Raw genomic sequence first — 26,433 nt, forward strand, 5'->3', positions numbered from 1 at the left:
CTGTTTCAGATTTACAGTTCTCCATTGAAAACAAATCAGATTCTAGAAAAATATATAATCCATTTGTAATAAATGTACTGTTTTCAGATTTATAATGCTGTATCAAAAAGAAATTAGATTCTTGAAGACTTTATAATCAATTATTAGACAGTACCAACAGTGATTTATATTGCTACTGCGGTGGTGGTGCTGCGGTAGCGTTGTCGCCTCACAGTAAGACACTGTCCGGTTCGATTCTCAGCTAGAGTGTCTTCTGCGTGGAGACATGTGTGAATGGGCATACCTTCGTTGAAGGTTGTGCGGCAGAGCTGGCAACTCGGTACGTAAAAATCAACTGCCAATCATTAGCAGACCGGAGTTCCGCTGTGGCGACCCCTAACCGGGAAAAGCCGAAAGACACAACAACAACCAACAGTGATTTATATTATCTTCTTTTTCAGGTACTGAAGACAATGACAGATTGCTTAGATAAGCTTGAGAGGAATTACAGGGCAGCAAAGGAGGATCATCGCAGATTGCAGCTTCAAAATTTCATGGGCAAATCTACAACAATCGGAGAATTTGATTTGGAAAGGTCAGAATGTACAATAATTTAAATGACCTTAAGAAAATAAATGATGTGATGAAGATATATGTAACAAAGCTATTACACTGCAGAAAAAAAATATTACAGATTTAAAAGCTAACTAGGTTTTGTGTTTTATTAATGCAGTTATTTACGTAAGTTGGTTGTTTGCAGTTGAAAAGTAAGCACATGTGTGTGTGCGAGCGTACATATATTGTAACATGATGTGGGACTCCAGTGCATTTCTGCCCAGCTAGTAAGTCAAATGGGAAAGGCAGGGTAATTTTGGCACTGTGGCCCTGAATTAGGGGCCAGATAGGGACTACTTAGGAAATTTGACAGAAAGTTCCACAACAATAAAGAATGTTTTTCGAGTCTGACCCTTTAAGCCAATATACATTAGTTTCTGGGTGATAATACTTTAGTGGCTTCTTGGCCTTTAAAGGAAAATAAAACTAAAATGGCAGAAGTTGCTGGAAAGTTGAGAGGAGTCTAGACTATATGTTGGCAAACCAGTTCATGATGAAAACAGAGATTGTCTGAGATTGGGGCAGTGGGTTTCAAGGCAGGAGTTTTATGTTAGTTTGCATTTACTAGTGAGGGCTTTGGTAGGGGTGTAACCAAAAGTTACTTGTGTTGCACTAGAGAGACTTTAATAACCAACTGTTACTGCACTAGTGATGTGGTATGACACTTTATAAACCTTTTTATGTAAGAGGATTATGGGCTATAACCCTGAATCTGTGCTGGCAGGGCTGGAGTAGAAGGAAAGACTGTGTTGAACTAAAAAACTGTTTGCTCATATATGGTCCACTGCAGATCAAAGTACAAATTTGACTACCTAAAGGCTAATCTTGATGACTGAATGGGTAGACACAAATTTACACCAGGATTGTCATGTACATGCCTGCTTGATTTGGGAGGTAAACATTATTAAATGCTTTAAAAGCGTAGCATGAACCTTTAAGTGTGTCGGCTTAAAGGTGTATATGGTTAGGCATCTTATGATCCTTATGATCACGTGCCTAGTAGTGATTAATTTTGTTTAAAAATTGTACCAAGTCTTTTTAAGAATACTGGTATTTCAGTGCTGTTTTTATGTGTTTTCTAGACTATGTCATGACAGCAGTCCAGCAGTTTATTTTTGTATTTTTATCAGTTTTAGAGGTATTTCTTGAAATTTTGGAGTAAAGATGTAAAAGTGTGCTATTTGTGCAATTTCTTTTGTGGTCTAGTGGGACTGGTGTGGGGAAGTGTAAGTGTGTAGTGCTTGCGAATTATTTAGTGACAATTTGCCTTCTGACCAATTCTTTCCAGCTGCACTTACCAGGGAGCAGGCTTCATTCTCAGAAGGAACATAGATTCACTTACTGGTCTTTTGGTTCTTCTTCCTTCCTAAGAAGAAAACTATTAGGGCAACCTTTGCCAACACTGCAGGCTTAGTCACTGCCTCTGTTGCTGGTGGGTGATTCTGCAGTGGTCATTAAGTTATTCCTCAGACCAATCACTGGCTTCTCTGTAACTCTCTGGTGTAGTCCCTTCTGCCACCATGGATCAGGGGTTAGAAATGTCCTCTTTGGCTGTTCAGGTGCCTTACTGTGCAGAGGACTACCACTTTCTTTGGTCACACAAGTTTTACCAGATGGGTCTTTCCAGTATGACCTTTTTTCCTGGGTAGAAGTGCTATCTTTAAAGACATGCAGGTAGGTACATGCGAGAATGGGTGTGCCTTCTTTGAAGGTTGGGCATCGGGCTGGCAACTCGGCTCCGTAAAAATCTACTTCCAATCATTAGCAGACAGGAGTTTGCTGTGGCAACCCCTAACTGGGAAAAGCTGAAAGAGAACTGCTATCTTTAAGATGTTATGTGATCCTATCTCGCCTACATTCTGTACTGATGGGTTCGGAGCCGATCCTCGGCTCCGACTCAGCACGCTATACTATAGAGCGAAGTCTCTAATTGGCTGAGCTATTCTATATCCCAGGATGCACCACCACCAATTCCCCAGATCTCGTTTGCCGCTTACAAAGCAAAGATGTGGTCTCGAGCTTGGCTGAGCTAAGTGCTTTCTTTATTAGAATTTTCTGCCAGGAATTTTCTTAAACTTAACCAAAAGCTGTTTTAACGGCTATCGTTGTGTATTAGTGAGTTTTCTGAATTGTTTTTGTGGTAAAAAAATTGTGTTTCAGGGAAAGGTTTCCGTTTAAGTTAGAGGGGCCTTCCCCTCGTGCGTGAGTGAGCCTTTTTGTGTAGCGTTTCGTGAGGTGGTCAAGTACCCGTTTTTAGTTAGAGGGTTCTTGGCCCTCCTGTTGTGTGACCCTTTTGTTAACTTCTATTTTACTGTAAAGTGAAATTGTTCTGGTTATTCAGTTTTTTCCTGTGTTTTTCTAACTGTTTGGCATTATGTCAAAAGAGCACAGACCCTCTGGGTTTAAAAAATGCACTAGATGCAATTACAAGATGTCCATAACGGACGATCACTCCCTATGTGTGTACTGTTTAGGACCCAAACACCTTCAGGAGTCTTGTAGTGTGTGTCACGCTTTTTCCTCTCGAGTCCTCCAAGAGAGGAAAAATAAATTGATTCTAAAAGGACTTATCAAACCTACTTTTGAAGAGGCCTTATCTTCCTCTTCTTCTCCCTCGAAGAAAAATAAATCGTCGGCTCTGACCAGTCCGTCGGAACTGACCACCAAGAAATCTCGGCAGGCTTCTCCATCAGCTCCACGGACTTCGGGGGCCGAGGTCAGAACGGTCTGCCTCGATGCCTCCAGCCTCAACTCCTCTGGCTTAGGAGCCGATGGCTGGAGCTTCGAGAGGCGGGTCACCTTCATCGGCTCTGCTGATTTCGGAGCCGATGAGGGTTGTTCGCTCAGACTCTTCCCCTTCGGCGCCGAAGTCCTCTTCGGCATCGAGGGAAATTACAATGGAGTCTCCTTTGGCACCGATTTTGATCGAGACAATTCGGAGCCGGTCCCCCAGTCCTTCGGAGCCGGTGGAGAAGTCTAGTCGGACCCGTTCGATCTCCTCCCGGTCTTCCAAGATGTCGGATTCGGACATTGACAGGGTGCTCCAAAGGCTGTTTCAGTCTCCAGTCTTCCAAAAGCTAGTTTTGGCTCCAGCCCAGTCGGCTTCGGAGCCGATGGTCCACCCTTTTGTCTTGGTTCCTCCTCCAACAGCCTCAGCACCGTTGGAGTCAGTGCTGGTGGAGCCGATGGAGGTGTCTGGGTTGGCTCCGACCCTTACTCCTACTCCGGCCTTCGGGTCGGAGTTCGGTACATGGACCTCCTCGGTCGGCCCCGGGGGTGACGCTTCGGGACCGATGTTTTCGGTTCCAAGCCTCTCTCTCGGTGCGTCGGCTGTGGGAGTGCCGTCTGCTGTTATGGCTTTGGGGGTCGGACCTTCCCAGGATTCTGGGGGTCCGGCCTTTAGAGCCATGAGGAGTGCTTTGGCCAAATCTTCTTTGGCTACCTCCACCGTCTACCCGGCACCTTCCCTAGGCACGGAGACTGGGTCCTTTGTAGTCCCCCTGTCTCAAGACAGCAGAGCCCTGGGGCCTGAGGTCACCCCATTGGGGTCCCCCTCTTCCTGGAGGTCCCTCTGAAGAGTCTTCGGAGGAACCTCCAAGAAAAAAACAGTGCAAGAGGAAGCACGTCGACTCCCCTGACGAGTCTATCACCTCCGACACCGATCTTGATGATGCGGAAGGGTCCCCCAAGTCATCCTCGGATGATGTCTCCTTTGCGGACATCCTGGAAGTCCTCAAACAACGAGGCGGCTGGCAGTCCAAACCCCCTTCCTCTGATGAGTCGGTGTTCCTCAAGGCCTTTGGGGCTCAGCCCTCCGCCTCCTGGGTGTCTCCGCCCTTCGATGAGCTCCTGGATTTGATCTCTTGAAGGGCGTGGGAACATCCAGATTCTGTGGAACCGGTGCCTGCTCGCCCTAACAAATTTTTGTCAGCGCCCCCGGAAAAGGAATTTCTCACCAAGGGTGTGGCTGTAGATGCTATGGTGGTGGCATCTGCTACCCAGCAAGATGTGGCAGAGGCTTTGATGTCTGTCCATCCTCCTAATAAGGAGTCTAGGAGCATGGACCGGTATGGGAAGCGCACCCTTACTTCAGCAGCCTTTACATTAAGGTCGCTGAATTACCTCATGCACTTCACTAGACTTCAGAGGGACCTGATCAAGGAACTCTCAGATACCCTCTCTGGTAACCTACCTGAGCAGTTGGCCCAGACGGTTAGCTCTCAGTTGGCTACCCTATCGTCGATATCAAACTCGTCCATGAGGCTCATTTCGTATGCAGCCGAGGGGGCAAGTAGAGCTGGCACGGGTGTTGCTCACGGAGACAAGCCTGGCTCTGCCTGTGTCATTTTGGAGGCCTTCAAGTCTTCCTTTGCCGCTCCCTTTGATGGGTCCTCTTTGTTTGGACCCAAGGTAAAGGACACCTTGACCAGCTGTGAACAAGAGGGTAAGACTTTGACTGCCAGGGGCACGGTTTTCCTCTCCTTCGGCCTTATCCCAAGGCTAAAAGAGGAGGGAAAATGTGGTTCCGTAAATCTCAGAAGAATTACCCTCACAGCAGGACGATCCCCTTCTAGAGGCAGAGGAGGGGAAATTTTTCAGGAAGACGCCGTCCCAGAGGCGGCAGAGGCCCCCGCAACACTGGAGACCGCGAGTCCTTTCGTGGCTCTTCAACCTCTCAGCATCCCTGAAGGATTGCCCGACTGCGCAGCTCCGGAGCCAGTCGGGGGTCATTTTCGAGGCACCTAAAGGCCTGGGAGAGTATCACTCAGGACCAATGGGTGCTCGAATCATCGCCGGAGGTTACATCATCCCCTTTTCACACCCTCCATCCAGGAAAATCCCAGACCCGCCACCCAGTCAACAGGATATTGCAGCCATCGAAATTTCAAAGCTGCTTCAAAAAGGAGTCATCCAACCGGTCCCCGTAGACCAAACCGGATTAGGGACTTACTCAAAATTCTTTTTGGTGCCAAAAAAGACTGGGGACTTGAGGCCCATTTTGGATCTCAGCAACCTGAATCGATCAGTCAAGAAGTCCAAGTTCCGGATGGTCACCTTACAATCCATTCTCCCGCTACTGGAGAAAGGTGTTTGGATGTGCTCCATAGATCTCAAGGACGCCTATTATCACATTCAGGTAAATCAGGCGTCCAGGAGACATCTGCGCTTCAGCCTGGGAGACAGTCATTTCCAGTTCTGCGCACTGTCCTTTGGTCTCACCACAGCCCCCAGGGTGTTCACCAAATGTTTGGCGGTGGTGACTGCTCACCTGAGGAGTCTAGGATTCCAGGTGTTTCCGTATCTAGACGACTGGCTCCTAACTGCCACCTCCAGGCATCTACTATTACAGAACCTAGCAGCCACTATATCTCTAGGAACCTCCCTAGGAATCACCTTCAATTGGGCAAAGTCTGTGTTGCTGCCATCTCAGCATATACGGTTTATCGGGGTAGAGATAGACTCAAAGCAAATGCGGGTCTTTCTTCCTACAGAGAGAATAGAAACATTACAATCTCAAGTCCAAGCATTGCTCCTCAAATGCCGAGCCCCAGCAAGGATGGTCCTACAACTGTTGGGTTCCATGTCGGCTACCGTTCTCCTGGTCCCCTTAGCAAGATTACACATGAGGATTCTCCAGTGGCTCCTGTCGGTCCAGTGGTCATATCAGGAGCTTCCTCTCAGTCACCAAATTATAATCACGGAGACGTGCAAACAGGACCTCCATTGGTGGCTTACCTCCTCCAACGTGGATCAGGGGCGACCCTTCGTTCTTCCTCCTCCAGTGGCCACTTTGACTACGGACGCCTCCCAGACGGGGTGGGGGGGACATTACCTGGGCAGGTCAGTTCAAGGCAAGTGGCACCCTGACGAGAGTTCCCTACACATCAACATACTGGAAATGAGGGCAGTGCTTCTATCACTTCAAGCATTACACAACTACCTCCCCCAAGGTATGATTGCCGTTCAGTCCGACAACATGTCAGTAGTCTGGTATCTGAACAAGCAGGGAGGGACCAGGTCCTACCCTCTTTGCAGAGAGGCCATGAAAGTATGGAATTGGGCTGTTGCAACCAACCGTTTCTTGATAGCAACACACATTCCAGGGAGATCCAATGTGATAGCCGACAGACTGAGCAGAACCATTCTCTCCCCACACGAGTGGTCTCTGAACGACAGAGTAGCATTTCAGATCTTCAGAAGATGGGGAACTCCTTGTTGCAACCTCTTTGCAACTCCCCTCAACACGAAATGTCTACAGTTCTTTTCTCTTACCCCGGTTTCGGGGGGGTTTCCCAAGGACGCCCTAGTCCAAGCTTGGCCCACTGGCTTACTATACGCCTTTCCATCGGTTCCCCTTCTCCCCAGGGTGATCCAGAAGGTGATTCACTTGCAGTGCAAGATGATTTTAATTGCCCCATACTGGCCTCGTCAAGTCTGGCTGCCATTTCTTCGGAAATATGCACTGGACGGTCCATGGTTCCTGGACCAGGTTCCAGATCTCTTGATCCACCAGTCGGGACAGCTTCACCAGTCCCTTCACTCTCTGAAGTTAACAGCTTGGCTCTCCACTTCCAACTATAGTCAGGAACCAGGTTTTGGACTCGGACGTTATACATATCTTGTCCTCGGCCCACAAGAATTCGACTAAGAAGATGTATAATAGTAAATGGAAGAGATTCGCCATTTGGGCCCAACTCTGGGGATTAGATCCCATTACTGCCCCGGTGGTGGACGTTTTGAAATTCTTAGCTTCCCTATTCAATCAAGGTTCTTTGGTCTCTACCATTAAGGTTCAATTAGCAGCTATTTCTAATTTTCATGAAAGTATAGACCCACCTTTGATGAGCAATAAGTTGTGTAAAGCCTTCATGAAAGGTGCTGGGCTGCTACGTCCTCCAGTTTCTCATCCTGCTCCACCATGGGATCTCAATTTCGTATTAGGTGCCTTGACCTCTTCCCCCTTCGAACCGGCAGCAACTTCTGACTTGAAATTTCTTTCCTGGAAGACTGCTTTTTTGGTGGCAATTACATCAGCCAGAAGAGTTTCGGAACTTCAAGCCCTATGTGTCAAACCGCCGTACCTGGTTTTTCACAAGGATAGAGTATCCCTTAGGCCTAATCCATCTTTTGTTCCCAAAATTTGTTCTAGTTTCTGTCTTCAACAGTCTTTGGAACTTGCAGTTTTCTTCCCCAATTACTCAGACAGAGCAGAATATATCTTCCATTCATTAGATGTTCACAGACAATTGCATTTCTACTTAGATAGGACGCACCAAACACGGAAAACAGATCAGTTATTTGTGTCCTTTTCAGACAATAAATTGGGCAAAGCCGTCACGAAGGTCACTATTGCCAAGTGGATCAGAGACTGTATCAGTCATATTTATTTTCATTCTAATAGAGAGCTTACAACTACTGTGAAAGCTCATTCTACAAGGGTTATGGCTACTTCAACAGCATTTCATTCTAAGCTTGCCATTAGTGACATTTGTGCTGCGGCTACCTGATCCTCTCCTCACACCTTTATTTCTCATTACAAATTGGATGTGGCATCTCGGGGGTGAGCTTCCTTCGGTTCCACAGTTCTCAGGAGTGTTTTCCAGTGAGCCACCCAGGAATCAGGTGCTAGGGACGCTGTCCCTTCAGTACAGAATGTAGGCAAGATAGGATCACATAACATCTTTTAGTTATGTACTTACCATAACTTTAGATGTTTGGGATCCATCTCGCCTACATTCCTAATACCCACCCCCCTTCCCCCTGCCTTGGAGACCAGAAGAGACCGGATGGTTCAAGTTCGACCGTTTCATCTTGAAACATCTAGCAATGTTATATCAGCAGTACATGTGTGGGTGCATGTGTGCGGACAAACAAGATCTGGGGAATTGGTGGTGGTGCATCCTGGGATATAGAATAGCTCAGCCAATTAGAGACTTCGCTCTATAGTATAGCGTGCCGAGTCGGAGCCGAGGATCGGCTCCGAACCCATCAGTACAGAATGTAGCGAGATGGATCCCAAACATCTAAAGTTATGGTAAGTACATAACTAAAAGTTCACCTCCTCCTAGGGATGTCCTTAGGAAAAAGAAACAAAAACTTACACACACTGTATCTGATAACAGTTTTTTTCTGTTAATAAGAATGAGTTAATTACTTTGGACAGGGGGTTATTGAAGGCTTTACGCCCTTTGGAACAGAAGAGAGATTTGAATGTTAAAGATAATTCCTGTACCACAATTCCTGAAGATCCTTTTTTCAGGTGATTCTGCTAAGGACAGGGATAGTGTTTCCCTCTGTGTTTTCTTCCCATGTCCCAGATTCTGATTCTGAGGAAAATGTTTTCTCAGTCTCCTCTTGAGGAATTTTCTTTTTCTGAAAGTGTGTCCAGAATGATTAATGAATTTCAGCTGGAAGAGGTGGAAGTTCCCCCTTTCTTTATTGAGATATCATGATAAGTTGGAAGTAAATATGTCTCATTCTACTCCCATTCCTCCTGTTATGACAACCTTGGGGGATGCTTTTGACTTAGCCTGCGATAACTTTGATAGTCCCTCCTCAGTCCTTAAAAAGACAGGCTTAACAACGTTTCTCAGGCTAACAAGTATTTGTTTGCTCATCTCTGGCCTGATGCAGCAGATATTTCTGTTTCTTCTCCAGTTACTAAGAAGTTTTTGGTCAATGCTAATCACTCTCCTTCTGGCAAAGATGGTAAATCCTTTGACAAATTTTGGGATGATAGTTTTTTGTTCTTCTACCATGGCCTTCAGAATTTTGAACTACCAGGCTCATATGTTGAGGTACATGATGCTTGTGTTGATAGTGTGAGCATTTTTTTTGTCACTTTAACTTCAGACCCCCTAGGAAACAGGTGGCAAAGGATCTTAATTTTGTGCTGTAAGAGTTAACGCTGTCACCCTTTGAAACCATCTCATCAGGCTGGTTTATGGCTTATGACATAGAAGACTCTGTTACTTATTGCTTTGACATCTGCAAGAAGAGTATCTGAGTTGTAAGCTCTTATTGTGGGTGAATCGTATTTGGTTTTCCATATAGATAGGGTTACTTTAGGAACAAATCCCTCATTCAGACCAAAAGTGTTTTCAGAGTTTACTTTGAATCAAGCCATCAATCGCTTTGTTTTCTTTCCTGAACCAAAACATCTGGGAGAACGTATCCTTCGTGCTCTGGATTTACACTCACAGCTCAGGTATTGCCTTGACAGAACTAAGTCCTTTAGAAAATCTAAACAACTGTTTATCTCCTGTGAACACAGCCAGATCATGGTCAAAAGGGGAGCCTAGGCAGGGTAATGGATCAGCCCCCTAAGGTAGCCATTCCAGTGTCCATTACTTAGCTGTCTTTCCCCAATTTTCATAAACACTGTTCAACTCTGACAGTGTGCATACTATTTTCTTCATTACTTTTATAATGATTACAGGGATAAAATATTAATAAAATATTCCAATTTGCTTTACACAAATACACTAATCCTGCAAAGACAAATTAATGACCTTTTAACTTTATTATCTCGGGAAGGTCAGTTATTTTTTATCCACAGATATTCCTGAAACTCAACATTTATAGCTACATTGCTGACTGCATCCTTCTTACATCTTTGTGTCAAAAATTAATAAAGTAATAATAATAATAATAATAATAATAATAATAAAGATTATGACCAAAGTAACATATTTCTATTTATTTTATACAGATACACAGTAGCCAAAGTATTCTAGTCCTGCGAAACTAGATTAAAGTCTCTTTAAAAATGAATAACTAAAGAAAGTTGGCAAAGTAGAAGTAAAAATGAAACTATTAACCACAATGAAATGCGTCTGCTATGGTATCCAAAGATGTCACAGAACTCACAGAGGAAAAAGTAAACCAAAATGTTATTACAGTCATTAAACGCTTCTGTCTTCAAATAACACTTCTTCAGAATATCAGATAACACTTCTAAGACCAGTATTTATACAGAATTCAAAGTAAATCATTAAAGCAGAATTTTTACATCACTTCCTGTTACTTTCCCCCTAAAAAATTTAAAGTGACAGATCACTATTTTCTGTTGTATTGCATGCAATTTGTCACACATAAGTTAAAAAAAATACAGTTTAATAATCCTACCTTATCTAAAATTGTCAAGAATTTTATATTGAATTTTATAAAAATATATAAATATAATATATAATTTTACATATTTTATAGAAAAGTCTGTTCTCTTAAAAACCTATCAAGTAGGTACATCGCAACAACATCATTCCTTGTGTCACTCTTACAGCTTTGCTGCTCTCATTTTCCTAACCAAAACTAGGGGGAGATCTGATAATTCAGACCTGGTGGAACACTGGCATTAAGTCACAACTGCCAAACCAGTTCCCAATATTCCAGTAATGTATCCCATTGCCCCCCAGTTATGTGTGGTAAATTATACCCATACAATAGAAAATAGAGTTCTGCCTTATTTGAAGACAAAAGCTCTTAATGACTGTAATAAAATTCTGGTTTACTTTTTCTTCTGAGTGTTCTTTAATGTCTTTGAGTAACATAGCAGAGGCATTTCTTTGTGGTTACTCTTTAAAAATGACCAGGTGATAAGAGCATAAGGTACATTCAAACACAGACAGCCTCCACCCACATGAGCATTTACAGCTACTCTGTTGACTGTGTACACTCATTATTGTTATGAAAAATATTGGTAGCTTTGAATGAACTACATTAAAGTGCATAAAGATCACTAGCATCATACCATTAAGATCTAGCCATGTGTAGCATATTTTCCAGTGTACATATCCTAATAGTAGATAAGTAAGTATTATATATTAGAAATGTGTTTTCATGACAGAGATGTATTTCAAATGTTTTATACTAGTATTATGACAATATTTTTTTGATGGTATGGGAGTTAGGGTTATTGGTATGGACTTTCAGGATTTCACATCAGTTCTTGTGTTTTGCCGTGTTAGTACCAGGTAATTATTTAGGACCTATATCATAATGTCAACTGCAAAAATAATCGACACTCAAAATATTGACCAGTCAACAATGAATGTCCAAAACACTGAAAATTATGGAAAAAAATAATATTTTTGCAGGGAGGCCTTGTACCCCCTACTCCCTGTTATTATATATACCAAATCCAAGATTGCACTACAGTGGGGAAAGTGTAAAACCTCATTCCCCATTAAACCACAATCTCTGACAAATAGCTGCTTCTATGGTTGGAATTTCTGAATATTCAATGTTACCCTGTCAATACTTTGAGTGTCAACTATATCTGCAGATGACACTTTAAGGTAGTCCCAACTGTTTTTATTTTTGTTGTTTTGTTTTAATTGAAATAAAATGTATGTTGTCTCTGTTTCACTGACTGTCATAGGAAGAAACATTTAATCTGATGTTGTTAATCTTCGTTCATTCCTTACTGATGGGTTATCGGTTCTGTCCTTGGAACAGAGCCGGCCAATATCAAGCTTGCGTCAGCCAAAAATTCTCGAGCCAAGGTCCTACCCAGAATGCTCTGCTCCCTGTTACTTCAGATCTCGTTTGCCGCATTGCTGTACAGCCGTGTCAAGCCACTCTCTCAGCTAAGTGTCTAATTTTTGAAAGTTTTATACATTGTTCTTACTTTAAATATTTTCATATAGTTTATGCTAATATTTTCCTACCCTATCATATACTTAGGCACTCTCCCTTTAGTCTTTTCCCTTTATTACCCTTTTTCTTACCATTGAAGTAATTCTTCATTACCATCGTTGATAATCCTTCCTTTTCTTTTCTACACTTTTGGGTAGCCTTTCCTCTTCCTTATGGTACTGTTCTTCTTCTCCACATTATTATGTTGGATAAGAAAAGTAGCATTGGTTTCAAGCAGTGTAAGGATTGCAGCTGTAAGTCACTGCTTTCTGATGGCCATGACTTATGTGTCTACTGTTTGAATGTCTCCCACCTTACTGTGGATCCCCTGTGTGGGATTTGTAAAAATATTCCTACCAGGACTCTTAACGAGAGGAAGAATAAGTTAATTTTGAAAGGTCTCCTCAAGTCTCCTTTCTCTGAGGCTATTTCTGGGTCGGAGGGCTCAACCCCTCCTGTTAAACCCTGTAAGAGGCGATCTGATATTCTTAATCCTCATTCATTCCTTACACATGGGTATCGGTTCCGAGCTCGGAACTGAGCCGGCCATTTTCCAAGCTTACATCAGCTTCAAACTCTCAAGCTAAACTCTTATCCACAATCCCCCTCTCCCTGTTACTTCAGATTTCATTTGCTGCGTTGCCATCCAGTCGTGTCAAGCTACTTCTCTTGAGCTAAGTACAGTCAGTTGTTGTTTATCAGAAAAGTTCATATTTTATTGTCTCTTACCCTATCGCATCTAGCGTTCATAATTTCTTCAGGTTTTTCTGCTTTTTCCTTATTACTTTTACCGCAAGGTATTCTCTCTTTACCATCATTGGTAATCTTTTTCCCTTTTCTCTCTCATACCTTCAGGTACTCTCTTGTACCATTGTTGGTATTTTTCTATTAATTAATTTGCTGTCATGGCAGATAAAAAGGTAGTCTGGGGTTTAAGCGGTGTTCTGATTGTGGACACAAACTGCCTACTTCTGATGCACACTCTTTGTGTGTTTATTGTTTGAGAGCTTCCCATTTATCTGTTGAACCACCCTGTGCTGTGCTATTTGTGAGAAATTTTCTAATAGAACTTTGTTGGAAAGGAAAAACAAGCTGATACTGAAGGGACTTCTAAAATCTCCCTTTTCAGAGGCTATTTCTGGGTCGGAGGTCTCAACCCCTCCTAGAGCCCATAAGAAAATGGATGTTTCTACTAAGGTAAATCTTTGCCTTTGTCCCTGGCTGGGGACTCTCACCAACCAAAACCTAAAAAGGCTAAAATTTCGGCCCCGGAGCTCTCTCGGTCAGCCCCAGTGCTTTCGGTGCCTAGATCTTCGGCACCGAGGCCTTCGGCTCCATTAGTGATTTCAGCTCCATCTTCTCCTGCAGCCTTTTATATATCGGCGCCGAGGGGCTCCACGGTTCAGACCATTACCACTGTATCAGCACCGACCGTTCAGTCAGTGCAGACCTTGACCGCTTCGGCTCTGAGATTTTCCTCGGAACCAAAGCCTGTATTGTTGACTCCAGTTTTGTCGGTTCCAGCTTCGACACCGACAGCCACTTTGGCACAGATCCCTGTATCTGTGCAGACAATGACCTCGGCACTGATTACTTCTTCGGTGCAGACAAAAGTAGTCCAGTCTCTCTTGGCACCATTGTCCTCAGTGCAGTCAGATGAGATGGGCACCGAATCTGCCTCTTTGGTGGACAGGCCTGTGTCTCTCTCAGTCTCCATGAGGTCCACTAGAAGCCTTTCCAAACATGATGTGTTGCGTCTTGTGGACCAGGTAATCTTGGCCAGAGGTATCCCACCCCTCAGGAACTATCCTTCCTTGGGAGGTGATCACCCATCTTCCAAGACCCCTTCTTATTTTCTTCCTTTATTGCCTTTGAAGTCCATGGATATAGCACAGTCTTCCCCTTCTGTGGTTCCCTTTATAGATCTCACTAAGGAACCACAGTTGCCTTTGTGGCAGGAAAGTTTTGCTATGACTCAGGATGTCAGCTGTGACATGCATAGCTTGCTGCTTCACAGCCATCCAGGGACTCCGGGTCAGCAGACTGAGCCACTTAGGGGAGGGGTGACCCCTGTCCTAGACATACACTCCTCTTCGGGTAGACCAGCCTTCCAACTGATGAAGAAGGCTTTTGCTGCTGCTGACAATACCGGACTGTCTATACCTCCGTCCTCCTCTGGTACACTGGTTCCACAAGTCACATCTAACGGACTACGGGTGCAAGTGCTGCAGGACATATTCCCTCAAGAATCCCCTTTTCCACTGTCTTCTCCAGCTTCTCCCACTGAGGAGGTCCACCAGAAAAGTTCATGTAAGAGGAAGCACATGGACTCCACAGAGGAGTCCCTCACCGAAGACACAGATTTCGATGAGGGGGAAGGATCCCCTCGGTCACCCTCTGAGGTATCCTTTGGCAATATCCTCGAAATCCTGAAATAGAGAGGTGACTGGCAGTCCTCTAATCTGACCTCTGAGGAATCTGTGTTCCTGCAGGCCTTTTGCGCCTGGCCCCCTACCTCCTGGGTTACTCCACCTGCTGATGAACTTGTTTGGCTCATCGTGCAGTGTGCTTGGAAGGCTCCTGATACCATCTAAGCTATTCCCCAGAGGCCAGATAAGATCTTGTCCCCCTCCTGCTTTCGATCCCCATTGGTACAAAGGTCTTCCTTTGGATGATTTGGTGGTGGCAGCCACAACAAAAAAAGATCTGGCAGAAGAAGAAAGCCAGACTGTCTATCCGCCTAACAAAGAGTTCGGGCCCTGGACAGGATAGGGAAGTGCACCTTTGCTTCAGCGACCTTTGCTATTAGGTCCCTGAATTATATGGCACATTTCACCAGGCTTCAAAGGGATCTGGTTTCTGAGCTCTCTGAAACCTTGGCTGGTGCCGTGTCTGATAAGGTCCGTGACAAAGTGGCCTCTCAGCTGGCCACCATTGAATCTGTATCTAACTCCTCTATGCGACTGATATCTCATGCATCAGAAGGCGCGGCTAGAGCAGCGGGTTCAGTTGCGGTCTTGAGACGACATGCCTGGATGCACTTGTGCAACTTCACAAAACCCTTTAAGTCTTCTTTTTTTAATGCCCCCATTGAGGCCTCCTCATTGTTTGGGCCCAAAGTTAAAAGCACACTGGCCAGATGTAAACAGGATGGTAAGACCCTTTCTGCCATAGGTGTCCATTATTCTTCCCCTCAACGTGCTTTCTCCCGAAACCAAAAGAGTGGGAAGATATGGTTCAGGAAATCTCAGGGTCCTTTCCGTGACACACAGGTCGAGTTCTCCCCCAGAGGCAGAAGGGGAAACTCACAGGGAAGACACTCCTTTTGGGGCAGAGGGGGACCATGTAACCAGGGTTCCAGGGATTCTTACACTGGTCAATCCTACCAGTGCTCCTGAAAAGAGGCCCAACTCCTTTCCTCTGGAGGTGGTTGGGGGACGTTTCTCCTTGTACCCTTCTGCCTGGCTAACTATCACCACCAATTCTTGGGTACAAAGCATCATAACCAGAGGTTATCATACCCCCTTTGATCTTTGTCCCTTCCCTTCAAAAAATCTTCCCGATGTTCCACTCGGTCAAAGGGAAGAAGCAGCACTAGAGATAGAAAAGCTGCTAAGAAAGAGAGCCATCCAAATAGTCCCTCCAGACCAGATAGGATCCGGATTCTACTCAAGACTATTTTTGGTGCCAAAGAAAACCTGGGACTGGAGACCAATTTTGGATCTCAGTGTATTGAACAAGTTTGTGAGAGTACAAAAATTCCAGATGGTCACAATAGAGTCTATCCTCCCGCTTTTGGAAAAAAACAATTGGATGTGCCCTATAGATCTTCAAGATGCCTACTACCACATAAAGGTGGACAGGCCATCAAGATTTCTCCACTTCCGTGCGGGAGCCAGTCACTACCAGTTCAGAGTACTGCCCTTCGGACTCTCTACAGCCCCCAGAGTGTTCACAAAGTGCATGGCAGTTGTCACAGCTCACTTTCAACTTCAAGGATTCCAGGTGTTTCCATACCTAGACGACTGGCTCATTTCCGCCCCCACCAGACATCTACTGGAAGAAGCCATGGCATACTCTCTCCTCACTGCTCAAAGGTTAGGCATAACCATAAACTGGTAGAAATCTAATCTCACCCCATCTCAGTCAACAGAATTCATAGGGGTTATCTTGGACACAAAAAAACTGCAGAGCTGCTATTCCAGAGCACATAATTCTAAAAATAAAGCAACAACTAATTCCAATCCTTTCAAAGGAAAAATCCACGGCTCACTCGGTTCTACAGAAGTTGGGTTCCATGGCAGCCTCCATCACCATTGTTCCCCTGGCCAGGTTTCACATGAGGCTTCTACAATGGCTACTGCTCACCCAATGGTATCCTTTTCAGCATCCTCTTTCAGCCATGATTCGAGTAACCCACATGTGCAAACAGGATTTAAATTGGTGGATGACACACAATCTCTCACAATGGTCTCGCCCCTTCTCCCCCCAGCAACCTAAGGCCACAGTGACCACGGATGCCTCCCTGATGGGGTGGGGGGGCTATGTCAGGGACAGACAGTCCAAGGCATTTGGTCCCAACTGGAGGCCCATCTGCATATAAATGTTCTAGAGCTGAGGGCGGTACTTCTGGCATTGCAAGCATTCCATCCCCTGCTGCCGTCTGGGACAATTGCGATTCAATCAGACAACATGGCGGTGGTCTGTTACATCAACAAGCAAGGTGGAACCAAATCTTACTCCCTTTGTTGAAAGGCCATGAGGATATGGCAATGGTCGATGGCTACCAACCGTTTTCTTCTAGCAACGCACATTCCTGGGAGTTCCAACGTGATAGCAGACAGACCCAGCAGGTGCATTCTTCAACCTCATGAGTGGTCCCTAAATCCCTTGATAGTGGCGGAGATCTTCCACCACTGGGGCCATCCTTGCTACGACCTCTTTGCATCCCCGACCAACTACAAATGCATCAACTACTTCACCCTGATTCCCCCTCCGGGACAGTCACCCAGGGACGCTCTAGTCCACGATTGGCCCTCGGGTCTTCTTTACACATTTTCACCCTTTCCCCTCATTCCCCACTTTCTGAAGAAAGCCTGTCGGTTGAAGAGCAAGGTGATACTCATAGCACCATATTGGCCTCGACAGATTTGGTTCCCCTTCCTTTGGCCTCATCTACTAGATCGACCATGGATTCTCCATCCAACCCCGGAGATGATCTCACACCCACAGAACCTGATTCATCCCAACTTGAAAGCCTGAAGCTCACGGCTTGGCTACTCTAATTCCCTTGATTGCCAGGCAGAATGATCTTTCTTTACAAGTACATGATATTCTCATTGCTTCACATAAGTCTTCCACTAGAATTACTTATCTGAGCAAGTGGAAATGATTTACCTGTTGACTGAAAGATAAACAAGTAGACCCCTTTTCAGCACCAGTGTCGATAATACTAGACTATCTGGCCAACCTGTTTCAATCGGGTCTATCGGCCTCTACCATTAGAGTTCATTTGGCTGCAATTTCTAATTTTCATGAGTGTGTCCAAGATTCCTCTCTTATGTCCCATAAATTGTGCAAGACCTTCATAAAAGGTGTGAATCATCTGAAGCCACCTTTTAGAGAACCTATTCAACCATGGGATTTATCATTAGTTCTACAAGCCCTGACAATGTCACCTTTCGAACCAGTCTCTTCTTGCGACCTCAAGTATGTGTCATGGAAAACCTTGTTTTTGCTCACTATTACTTCTGCCAGACATATTTCTGAACTTCAAGCTTTATGTATCAAGAGTCTATACTTGATTTTTCATAGAGATAGAGTGTCTCTGAGAACTAATCCATCATTTTTGCCTAAAGTGATCTCTGAAATGTCCATTAATCAAGCCTTTGAATTGCCAGTTTTCTTTCCCAATCATTCAAACAGAGGAGAGTATTGCCTACATACCCTAGATATACAGGCAAATCCATTTTTACTTAAACAGGACTAAACCCTTTCGTAAATCTGACCAGTTATTTTTGGACTTTTCTGGACCTAGGGTTTATACACTGCATAATATCTTGTTGCCTACTACCATGAAAGCTCATTCAACAAGGTCGGTGGCAATTTCTGCTGCCTTCCATGCCAGAGCTTCTTTACATGACATCTGTGCAGTTGCAACTTGGGCTACACCTCATACCTTCATCAATCATTACAAATTGGATTTGGCCTCCAGGGGAAGAGCATCTTTCAGTTCTGTGGTGCTCAGGAATGTCCTCCCATGAGAGCCTCCCAGGAATAGAGGTAGCTGGGGACTCTGTCCCATGCGTAAGGAATGAACGAGGATTAACAATATCAGATAAATAAGTTATGTCTTACCATAACGTTCCATCTGTATTGTTGATCCTCGTTCAGTCATTACAATCCTCCCTCCTTCCCCCTCCTGTCGTTTCTAGTGGATCTCACCATTCGGTTCTCTTAGGTCATTTGACCAGAGGTAGCCTCTACTTTCTTTGACTTGCAAACGCAATCTGAGGTAACTGGGAGAGGGGGATTGTGGGTAAGAGTTTAGCTTGAGAGTTTGAAGCTGAAGCGAGCTTGGAAAATGGCCGGCTCAGTTCCGAGCATGGAACCGATACCCATGTGGAATGACTAAAGGAGGATCAACAATACAGATGGAACGTTATGGTAATACATAACTTATTTTTTTTCCTCTTCATAAATGAAGTCGCTCCCCTCTGTCTGGAGATCGTAGAGAGTCGACTAATAAGAAGCTGAAATTGATTACTACGGCGCTGCCACCTGTGACCCTGTCAGCTCCAGGCTCGGCACCATCCCAAATAATTCTGGCTAAAGCCTTATCTTCCTTATTGATACTGGCACCAGAGTTCCTGGTGCAGACAACTACAGCTCCGACAGTTCCGTCGCAGCCTTTCCAAGCACCATCCATGCAGGTACAGTCCCCTTCGGCACCATTGATACAATCCCCTTCAGCTCCAAGTATGACTTTTCTGTACTCCATGGCGCAGACATTTTTGGCACCAACATGTTTTTCGGTGCAGTCCTTCTCGGCACTGTCCTTATTACCGGTGCAGACGCTTTCCTCAATGGCACCATACCCATCAGGACAGGCTTTTGCCTTTACGGTGCAGAAACCTTCAACTACTATGGTGCTGACGTTGTAGGCGCAAACTACTTCCACAGCTTTTTCTTCAGTGCAGACATCCACAGTTCCAGGCTTTGCACCTATTGAATTAGCAAGGACCAAGTATTCTCCTATGCTGGGTCCATTTGCTGGCAATCAATATAGTCCTTTTCTAGAAAGGCCAGAATCGCCGTCAGCTTTCTCCATGAGGTCAACCAAGAGTCTCTCTGAACAAAATGTGTTACAGCTTGTTGACCAGTTGCTTGTGGCCAGAGGTCTCTCTCACCCGTCGAAGTCCAAGTTCCCTCCTTCAGGTGAACGTATATCTCCTCAAATTTCAATGTACACTCCTCCTTCGACTTCTACCCAAGTTTTGAAGCCTATATCTCTGACAGCAGCTTCCCTTCCTCCAACTCCAGTAGTGGATCTCACTTTGGAACCAGAGTCATCCATGTGGCCTTCAGTGGACTGGGCATCGGGCTCTTCTCAGGCCATTGGCTGTGCCATGGGGGAGGGCATTCCTGGTTTCACGCCAATTTTTTCTATGGCACTTTCCAGGGATCCTCTCTCTCTCATGGTTCACGGTCCTGTTGAAACTCCTGGTCTGGGGGTGGGCTCATGGGGGCGGGGTGTGACCCTGGTTTTGAGGTTGTCATGCTCATTTCCAGGCTCCCATCCCTCCTTGGGTGGGCTGGCCTTCCAGGCCGTGGAGAGGGCGCTTGCCTTAGCTGGCAAATCCTCTCCCCCCTCTGTGCCGCAACTGCCACAAGCCACAACCACCGGACACCGGGCACAAAGGCCTCAGTTTTCTCCCCCTCAGGAGACCTCCTCTTTGCAGTCTTCCCCAGAACCTCCCACTGAGAAAGTACCCTGCAAAGCATCATGTAAGAGGAAACACATGGACTCCACTGAGGAGTCATTGACTGAAGATATGTATTTTGACGACGGGGAAGGGTCCTCACGGTCACCCTCTGATGAGGTGTCCTTTGGCGACATCCTCGAGATCTTTAGACAGAGGGGTGACTGGAAGTCCTCTAATCCTTCTTCTGAGGAATCCGTATTCCTGCGGGCTTTTCGTGCCTATCCCCCTACCTCCTGGGTCACCCTGCCAGCCGATGAGCTCATCCAGCTCATTTTCCAGTGCACATGGAAGGCTCCTGACACCCTGGAAGAGATACCTAGAAGACCAGATAAAATATTATTGACCCCAGCCGAGCACCCACATTGGTCACGAGGTCATCCAGTAGATGCTATGGTGGTGGCGGCTACAACTAAGAAGGATTTGGTATAAGAGAGCCAAACTGTCCATCCACCCAACAAGGAGTCCCGGGCAATTGACAGACTAGGGAAGCATGTGTTTGCTTCATCGACCTTTGCTGTAAGGTCTTTGAACTATTTGGCACACTTTACCAGGCTTCAGAGGGATCGTATCAACTAGCTCTTTGAAACTTTGGCAGGAACGGTTTCTGATGAGGTCTGTGACAATGTGGCTTCTCAGATAGCCACCCTAGAGTCCATTTCCAACTCTTCCATGTGTCTTATTTCTCATGCAATGGAAGGGGTGGCTAGAGCAGCAGGCACAGGTATAGTCACCAGATGACATGCCTGGATGCGCCTTTGCGACTTTGTGGACTCCTTTAAGGTGTCCTTCATGAACGCCCCCATCGAGGCTGCTTCTTTGTTTGGCCCTAAAGTGAAAGATACGCTGGCAAGGTGCGAACAAGATGGCAAGACCCTGTCTGCCATTGGTGTCAGACACTCCACTCATCAGCAAATTCTACTTCAGAAATCAGAGGAGTAGGAAGATGTGGCACAGGAGATCACATGGTTGTTTCCAGGACACATGTGCTGAATTCTTCCCCAGAGACAGAGGGGGAAACTCCAATGGAAGATACCCCCTTTCGGGGCAGAGGAGGTCTGCAAACCCGGGGTTCCAGAGATTCCTTCTATAGCCAGCCCTATCAGCACTCTTGAAGTGTTGCCTGACTGCTCACCTTTGGAAGCAGTCGGGGGTCATTTTTCCTTGTACCCTGCTGCCTGGCAAAATATAACCACCGACTCGTGGGTACAATGGATAATATCCAGAGGCTATTCATGATGGTCATGGTTCAGTCTATCCTTCCTCTTCTGGAAGAAGGTGATTGGATGTGCTCTGTAGATTTTCAAAATGCGTATTACCACATAAAAATGGACAAATGTTCAAGAAGATACCTCCGGTTTTGCATAGGAGCCAGTCACTACCAATTTCAAACTCTTCCCTTTGGTCTCTCTGCAGCCCCCAGAGTGTTCAGCAAATGCATGGCAGTGGTTATCACTCACTTGTGACTTCAAGGATTTCAGGCATTTCCATATCTAGACGACTGGTTCCTCACTGCCCCCACCAAGAGTCTACTGGAAGAAGCCCTGCACTACACTCTCCTAACAGCTCAAAGCCTGGGAATAACTATAAACTGGGAGAAATCCAACACAACCCCAACTCAGTCTTTGGAATTTATAGGGGTACTGTTGGACATGAGAAATCGCACAGCATCCCTTCCAGACCACAGGCTTCAGAGAATAAGGCAACAGGTTCAACCGCAGCTCTGTCATCACAAATCTCCCACTCAATCTATACTTCAATTCTTGGGGTCAATGGCAGCCTCGATCACCATTGTTCCTCTAGTGAGATTCCACATGAGGCTCCTTCAATGGCTACTTCTCACTCTACAACATCCTTTGTCTTTTCAGATAAGTGTAACTCAGAGATGCAAGCAAGATTTACTCTGGTGGACGTCTCAAAATCCCCAACAATGGTCTGGCCAATTCAACCCCCATCAATCGATAGCCACGGTGACTACGGATGCCTCCCTGATGGGGTGGGGGGACTATGTCAGGGAAACTCGGTCCAAGGCGCTTGGTTGGAGACAGAGGCCTTTTCGCATATCAGTGTCCTGGAACTGAGGGCGGTGCTACTAGCATTGAAAGCATTTCATTCCATCCTTCCATCAGTGACTATTGAGATCCAATCAGACAACATGTCAGTGGTCTGGTACATGAACAAACAAGGGGGCAACAGATCTTACCCGTTATGCTGAGAGGCCTTGAGAATATGGCAATGGGTGATAGCTTCCAACCACTTTCTAATTGCAACGCACATTCCTGGGAGCTCCAACATGATAGCGGACAAACTGAGCAGGTGCATTCTACAACCTCACGAGTGGTCCCTCAATCCTATGATAGCGGCAAAACTCTTCAACCACTGGGGCTAGCCTTGCTGCGACCTATTTGCCTCCCCAACCAACTACAAGTGCAGCAACTATTTTGCCCTAATCCCCCCATCAGAGACAGTCACCGAGAGATGCTCTATTCCACGCTTGGCCCTTGGGTCTACTTTATGCTTATCCTCCTCTTTCCCTCATCTCCCATTTTCTGAAGAAAGCACGGCAGTTGAAGAGCAAAGTGATCCTCATTGCTCCATATTGGCCTCGACCAGTCTGGTTTCCCTTCCTCTGGCCTCACTTGCTAGATTAACCGTAGATCCTCAATCCATCCCCAAAGTTGATCTCCCATCCACAGTCTAACAACCCTGGAACTGACAGCTTGGTTTCTCCATTTCCAATGATTGCCAGGCATGAAAACCTCTGGTCCCCTGTACGCAATATTTTTATTGCATCTCATAAATCATCCACCAGATTAATCTGTCTTAACAAATGGAAAAGGTTCTTTCTATGGGCAGCAAATAAACAATTAGACCCCTTGTCAGCCCCAATTTCGGTGGTACTGGATTGCTTATCACATCTTTTCCACTCTGGGGTGTCTGCCTCTACTATTCGTGTGCATTTAGCTGCCATCTCAAATTTCCACACTGGTTTTCAAGATTCTTCACTTATGTCACACAGACTCTGTAACATTTTCTTGAAAGAGATTATCCACCTAAAACTTCCCTTTAGAGAACCGGTACAACCTTGGGATTTGGCATTGGTTTTGCAAGCTCTAACAGCTTCCCCTTTTGAATCTGCATCTTCATGTTATGTAAAATATCTCTCTTGGAAAACTTTGTTTCTGATTGCAATCACATTGGCCAGATGCTTGTCAGAACTTCAAGCCTTATGCATCAAACCTTCCTATTTTATCTTCCATAAGGATAAGGTATAACTGAGAACTAATTCTTCCTTTTTACCAAAAGTGGTGTCAGAGTGATCTATCAACCAATCTATTGACCTTCCAGTGTTCTTTCCTAACCATTCTAACAAGGGAGAGTATTGCCTGCACTTCTTGGATGTTCATAGGCAAATACGATTTTATCTGGACAGAAGAAAATCTACCCGTAAATCAGACCAACTGTTTCTGGCTTTTTCTGGACCTAGACGCGGTCATCATCCTGTATCAAAAGTTACATTGGCTTCATGGCTGAGAAATTGTATTACCTTTATCTACAACAAAAACAATCTCATCTTGCCTCATAGAATGAAAGCTCATTCTACAAGATATATGGCAACTTCAGCAGCTTTTCATGCTAAGGCTTCCCTCAATAATATTTTCTTAGCTGCGACTTGGGCCAAACCTCATACCTTTATTCTTCATTACAAATTGGACTTGGCCTCCAGAGGTAGAGCTTCCTTTGGCAACATGATGTTCAGGAATGTCCTTCCATGAGGGCCACCGAGTGATGCAGGTAGCTGGGGACTCTGTCCCATCAGTAAGAATGAACGAAGATTAACAACATCAGATAAAGAAGTTATTTCTTACTATAACGTTCCATCTGTGTTATTGATCTTCATTCATTCATTCCTTCATTACTTCCCACCCTCCATCCCCCATCTGGACGTTCCTGGTTGATCTCATGTACTCCTTTATTGTAGGTCTGTTATGACCAGAGGTAGCCTCTACTTTTATCTATCAACTTGCAAACTCGATCTGAAGTAACAGGGAGCAAAGCATTCTGGGTAGGATGTTGGCTCGAGAGTTTTTGGCTGACGTGAGCTTGATATTGACTGGCTCGGTTCCAAGGACAGAACCGATAACCCATCAGTAATGAATGAACAAAGATCAACAACACAGATGGAATGTTATGGTAAGACATAACTTTTTTTTTTTTATTCTATAGTATCTTGGTGATTAAATGCATAACTTGGCTGTTGCATCGTTAAGTTTAAACATTATACTCGGCAACATGTTTGATTACTTTGCAGGCCAAGTCAGTTCTGAGCACCTACTTGCAGTTTGCTAAGTCTGTAATCTCTGCAAAATTGTATCTGGAAGTTTTTTTTTTCTTTGAGAAGGGTCATCACAAAATGAAGTCATAACATTTGGGTTTTTAAGCCTTTGTCTTTTTCCCTAACCAGAGCATTTATGAACAGTCTTTCTGTCCTTGCAAATACCTATGTTAGTCTTCCACTTGCATTCCATTATGGTAACATGACAGCGGCATGAGTCCCTCATACATAGTCAACATTTCTGGGAATTTTATTAAGTTTGTGCTGCTTTCATTGCTTCACATTCCACATCAGTGCAATGTACTTTTCTCTGTTTTCTGGCTTGCAGTCTGTTAACCATTTCTTGTTTTTCTTCAGATATATTTATGAAATTTTTATAAATATGCAGTTGATTGCTATTTTGTATGCCAAAACGAATTGTGTTTTTTAACTTTTACCTTTTTTAGAATATAAATGAGTTTGATTTAAAGAGTTAAAACAGGAAAAAAAGAGCTTCTCCCTATTTGAATTCTGCAAGCACCCATGTTACTATGTTTTCTATTTTTATTTCTCTTTTTATACGTGATTGAGTTTGGTGAAGTTTATACTACCAAAACAGAGAGGATAAGATGGTGAAGGTCAACACTATAAATTTTTCAAGACAGTAACAAAGATCTGAAGAAATGTAATTCCACCTATCCCATTGCTTTTGTAAATTGGCTACTAATATTCAGGGATTATCATTTGCTGCATAGTTTGCTATTTTAGCCATTACACAGCCTCACTGACTGTGTCTGGGGATTGCCTTTACCCTGCATATTTCTGTAACCCATGTTAATTTGTACAGCACAATGCATTAACCATCCATGAATCCCAGTTATAATTGTCATTTTTCTGGATAACCCAAGATTGTTGCTTAACTTGTCTGGTAGGAGTTGCATAGTTTGAAAACGAAATCTGGGGGGGGGGGGGGTGCTGGGAAATCAAACAAATACCTGACAGTACTTGTTATAACCCCCCCTACAGTATCCTGACAGTCATGTTGTTGTGTGAACGTGTTTTGTTTGATGTGTTTATATTTTCTTTTCAGGCAGGTTGAAGGCCAGATATTCAAGTTAGGAATGGATCTCGAAACCATAAAGGAAATGATCAATGAAAATGTCCATAAACACATTAGACAAGTAGAGTGCATGCAGCCAGCTTCAAAAGTGCCTCCTTCCTCTCCTGCAGTATTCCAGACATCAACTGTGGAGGTAACTGTGCTGCCTTAAATGTCAGTCTACTATTCTGATTGAAATCGTATTCCTTTTACTAATCATTTTGATTTTCATTGATTGTCTACTTTTTCCCTCAGAGATCCAGTGGTGATATCATGTCTGCAAAGGTTCTGGAATAGGATGTTTGAGGCCCCTGTATATATTCCGTTATCTGATGTGTTTTCTTCTATTCTTCTCACTATCTCAGTATCCCAAATCCTCTATTTATGTCCAAATAATTTCATCAGTTTACTGGATCCTGCCAGTATACATTTAATCTTTTTCAGTCAGTTTTTCCAAAGAGTTTTCAATGTACAAATGGAAAAAGGTGAAGTGACTGTCAAAAAGGCATGGTGGCAAGGAGAAATCTGTTAAAGCAAAAAAAGGGAAAAATTTCAGTGGAGACAACAACCTAACTGAGCAAGAAATGTAAGTCCTCCTCTGTCTCTCCAAAAGAGGTACTTTCAAATTGACCTCCAAGAAAGAAGCATCTCAAGGCATCTGATAAAGTATCAAATTCATCTTCTCCTCATAGTCCTCAGTTCAGCAAATCAGAACCTGTGTATGTAACAATATTGATGTCAGTTAGGTGGAATGATATGTCAGATCCAGAATGTAGTTCAGCAGACAAAACTAGTGCTTCATCTCT

The 26,433-nt window shown here is 44.5% G+C and overlaps 1 protein-coding gene across 1 annotated transcript in view; it reads left to right on the forward strand.

Annotated features, from left to right (window-relative positions):
* The window catches only part of AKNAD1 (AKNA domain containing 1), a 704,598-nt gene extending 678,674 nt beyond the window's left edge, over positions 1–25,924 (forward strand). The window contains exons 8-10 of the mRNA XM_044086883.1: positions 441–574; positions 25,619–25,781; positions 25,883–25,924. Of these exons, the coding sequence (XP_043942818.1) occupies positions 441–574; positions 25,619–25,781; positions 25,883–25,924 (339 nt within the window). The remainder of the gene's footprint in view (positions 1–440; positions 575–25,618; positions 25,782–25,882) is intronic.
* The last annotated feature ends 509 nt before the right edge of the window (positions 25,925–26,433 follow it).

This window comes from Protopterus annectens, chromosome 10.part0, assembly GCF_019279795.1.
Source record: "Protopterus annectens isolate FY-2018-M chromosome 10.part0, PAN1.0, whole genome shotgun sequence".
NCBI lineage: Eukaryota > Metazoa > Chordata > Ceratodontiformes > Protopteridae > Protopterus > Protopterus annectens.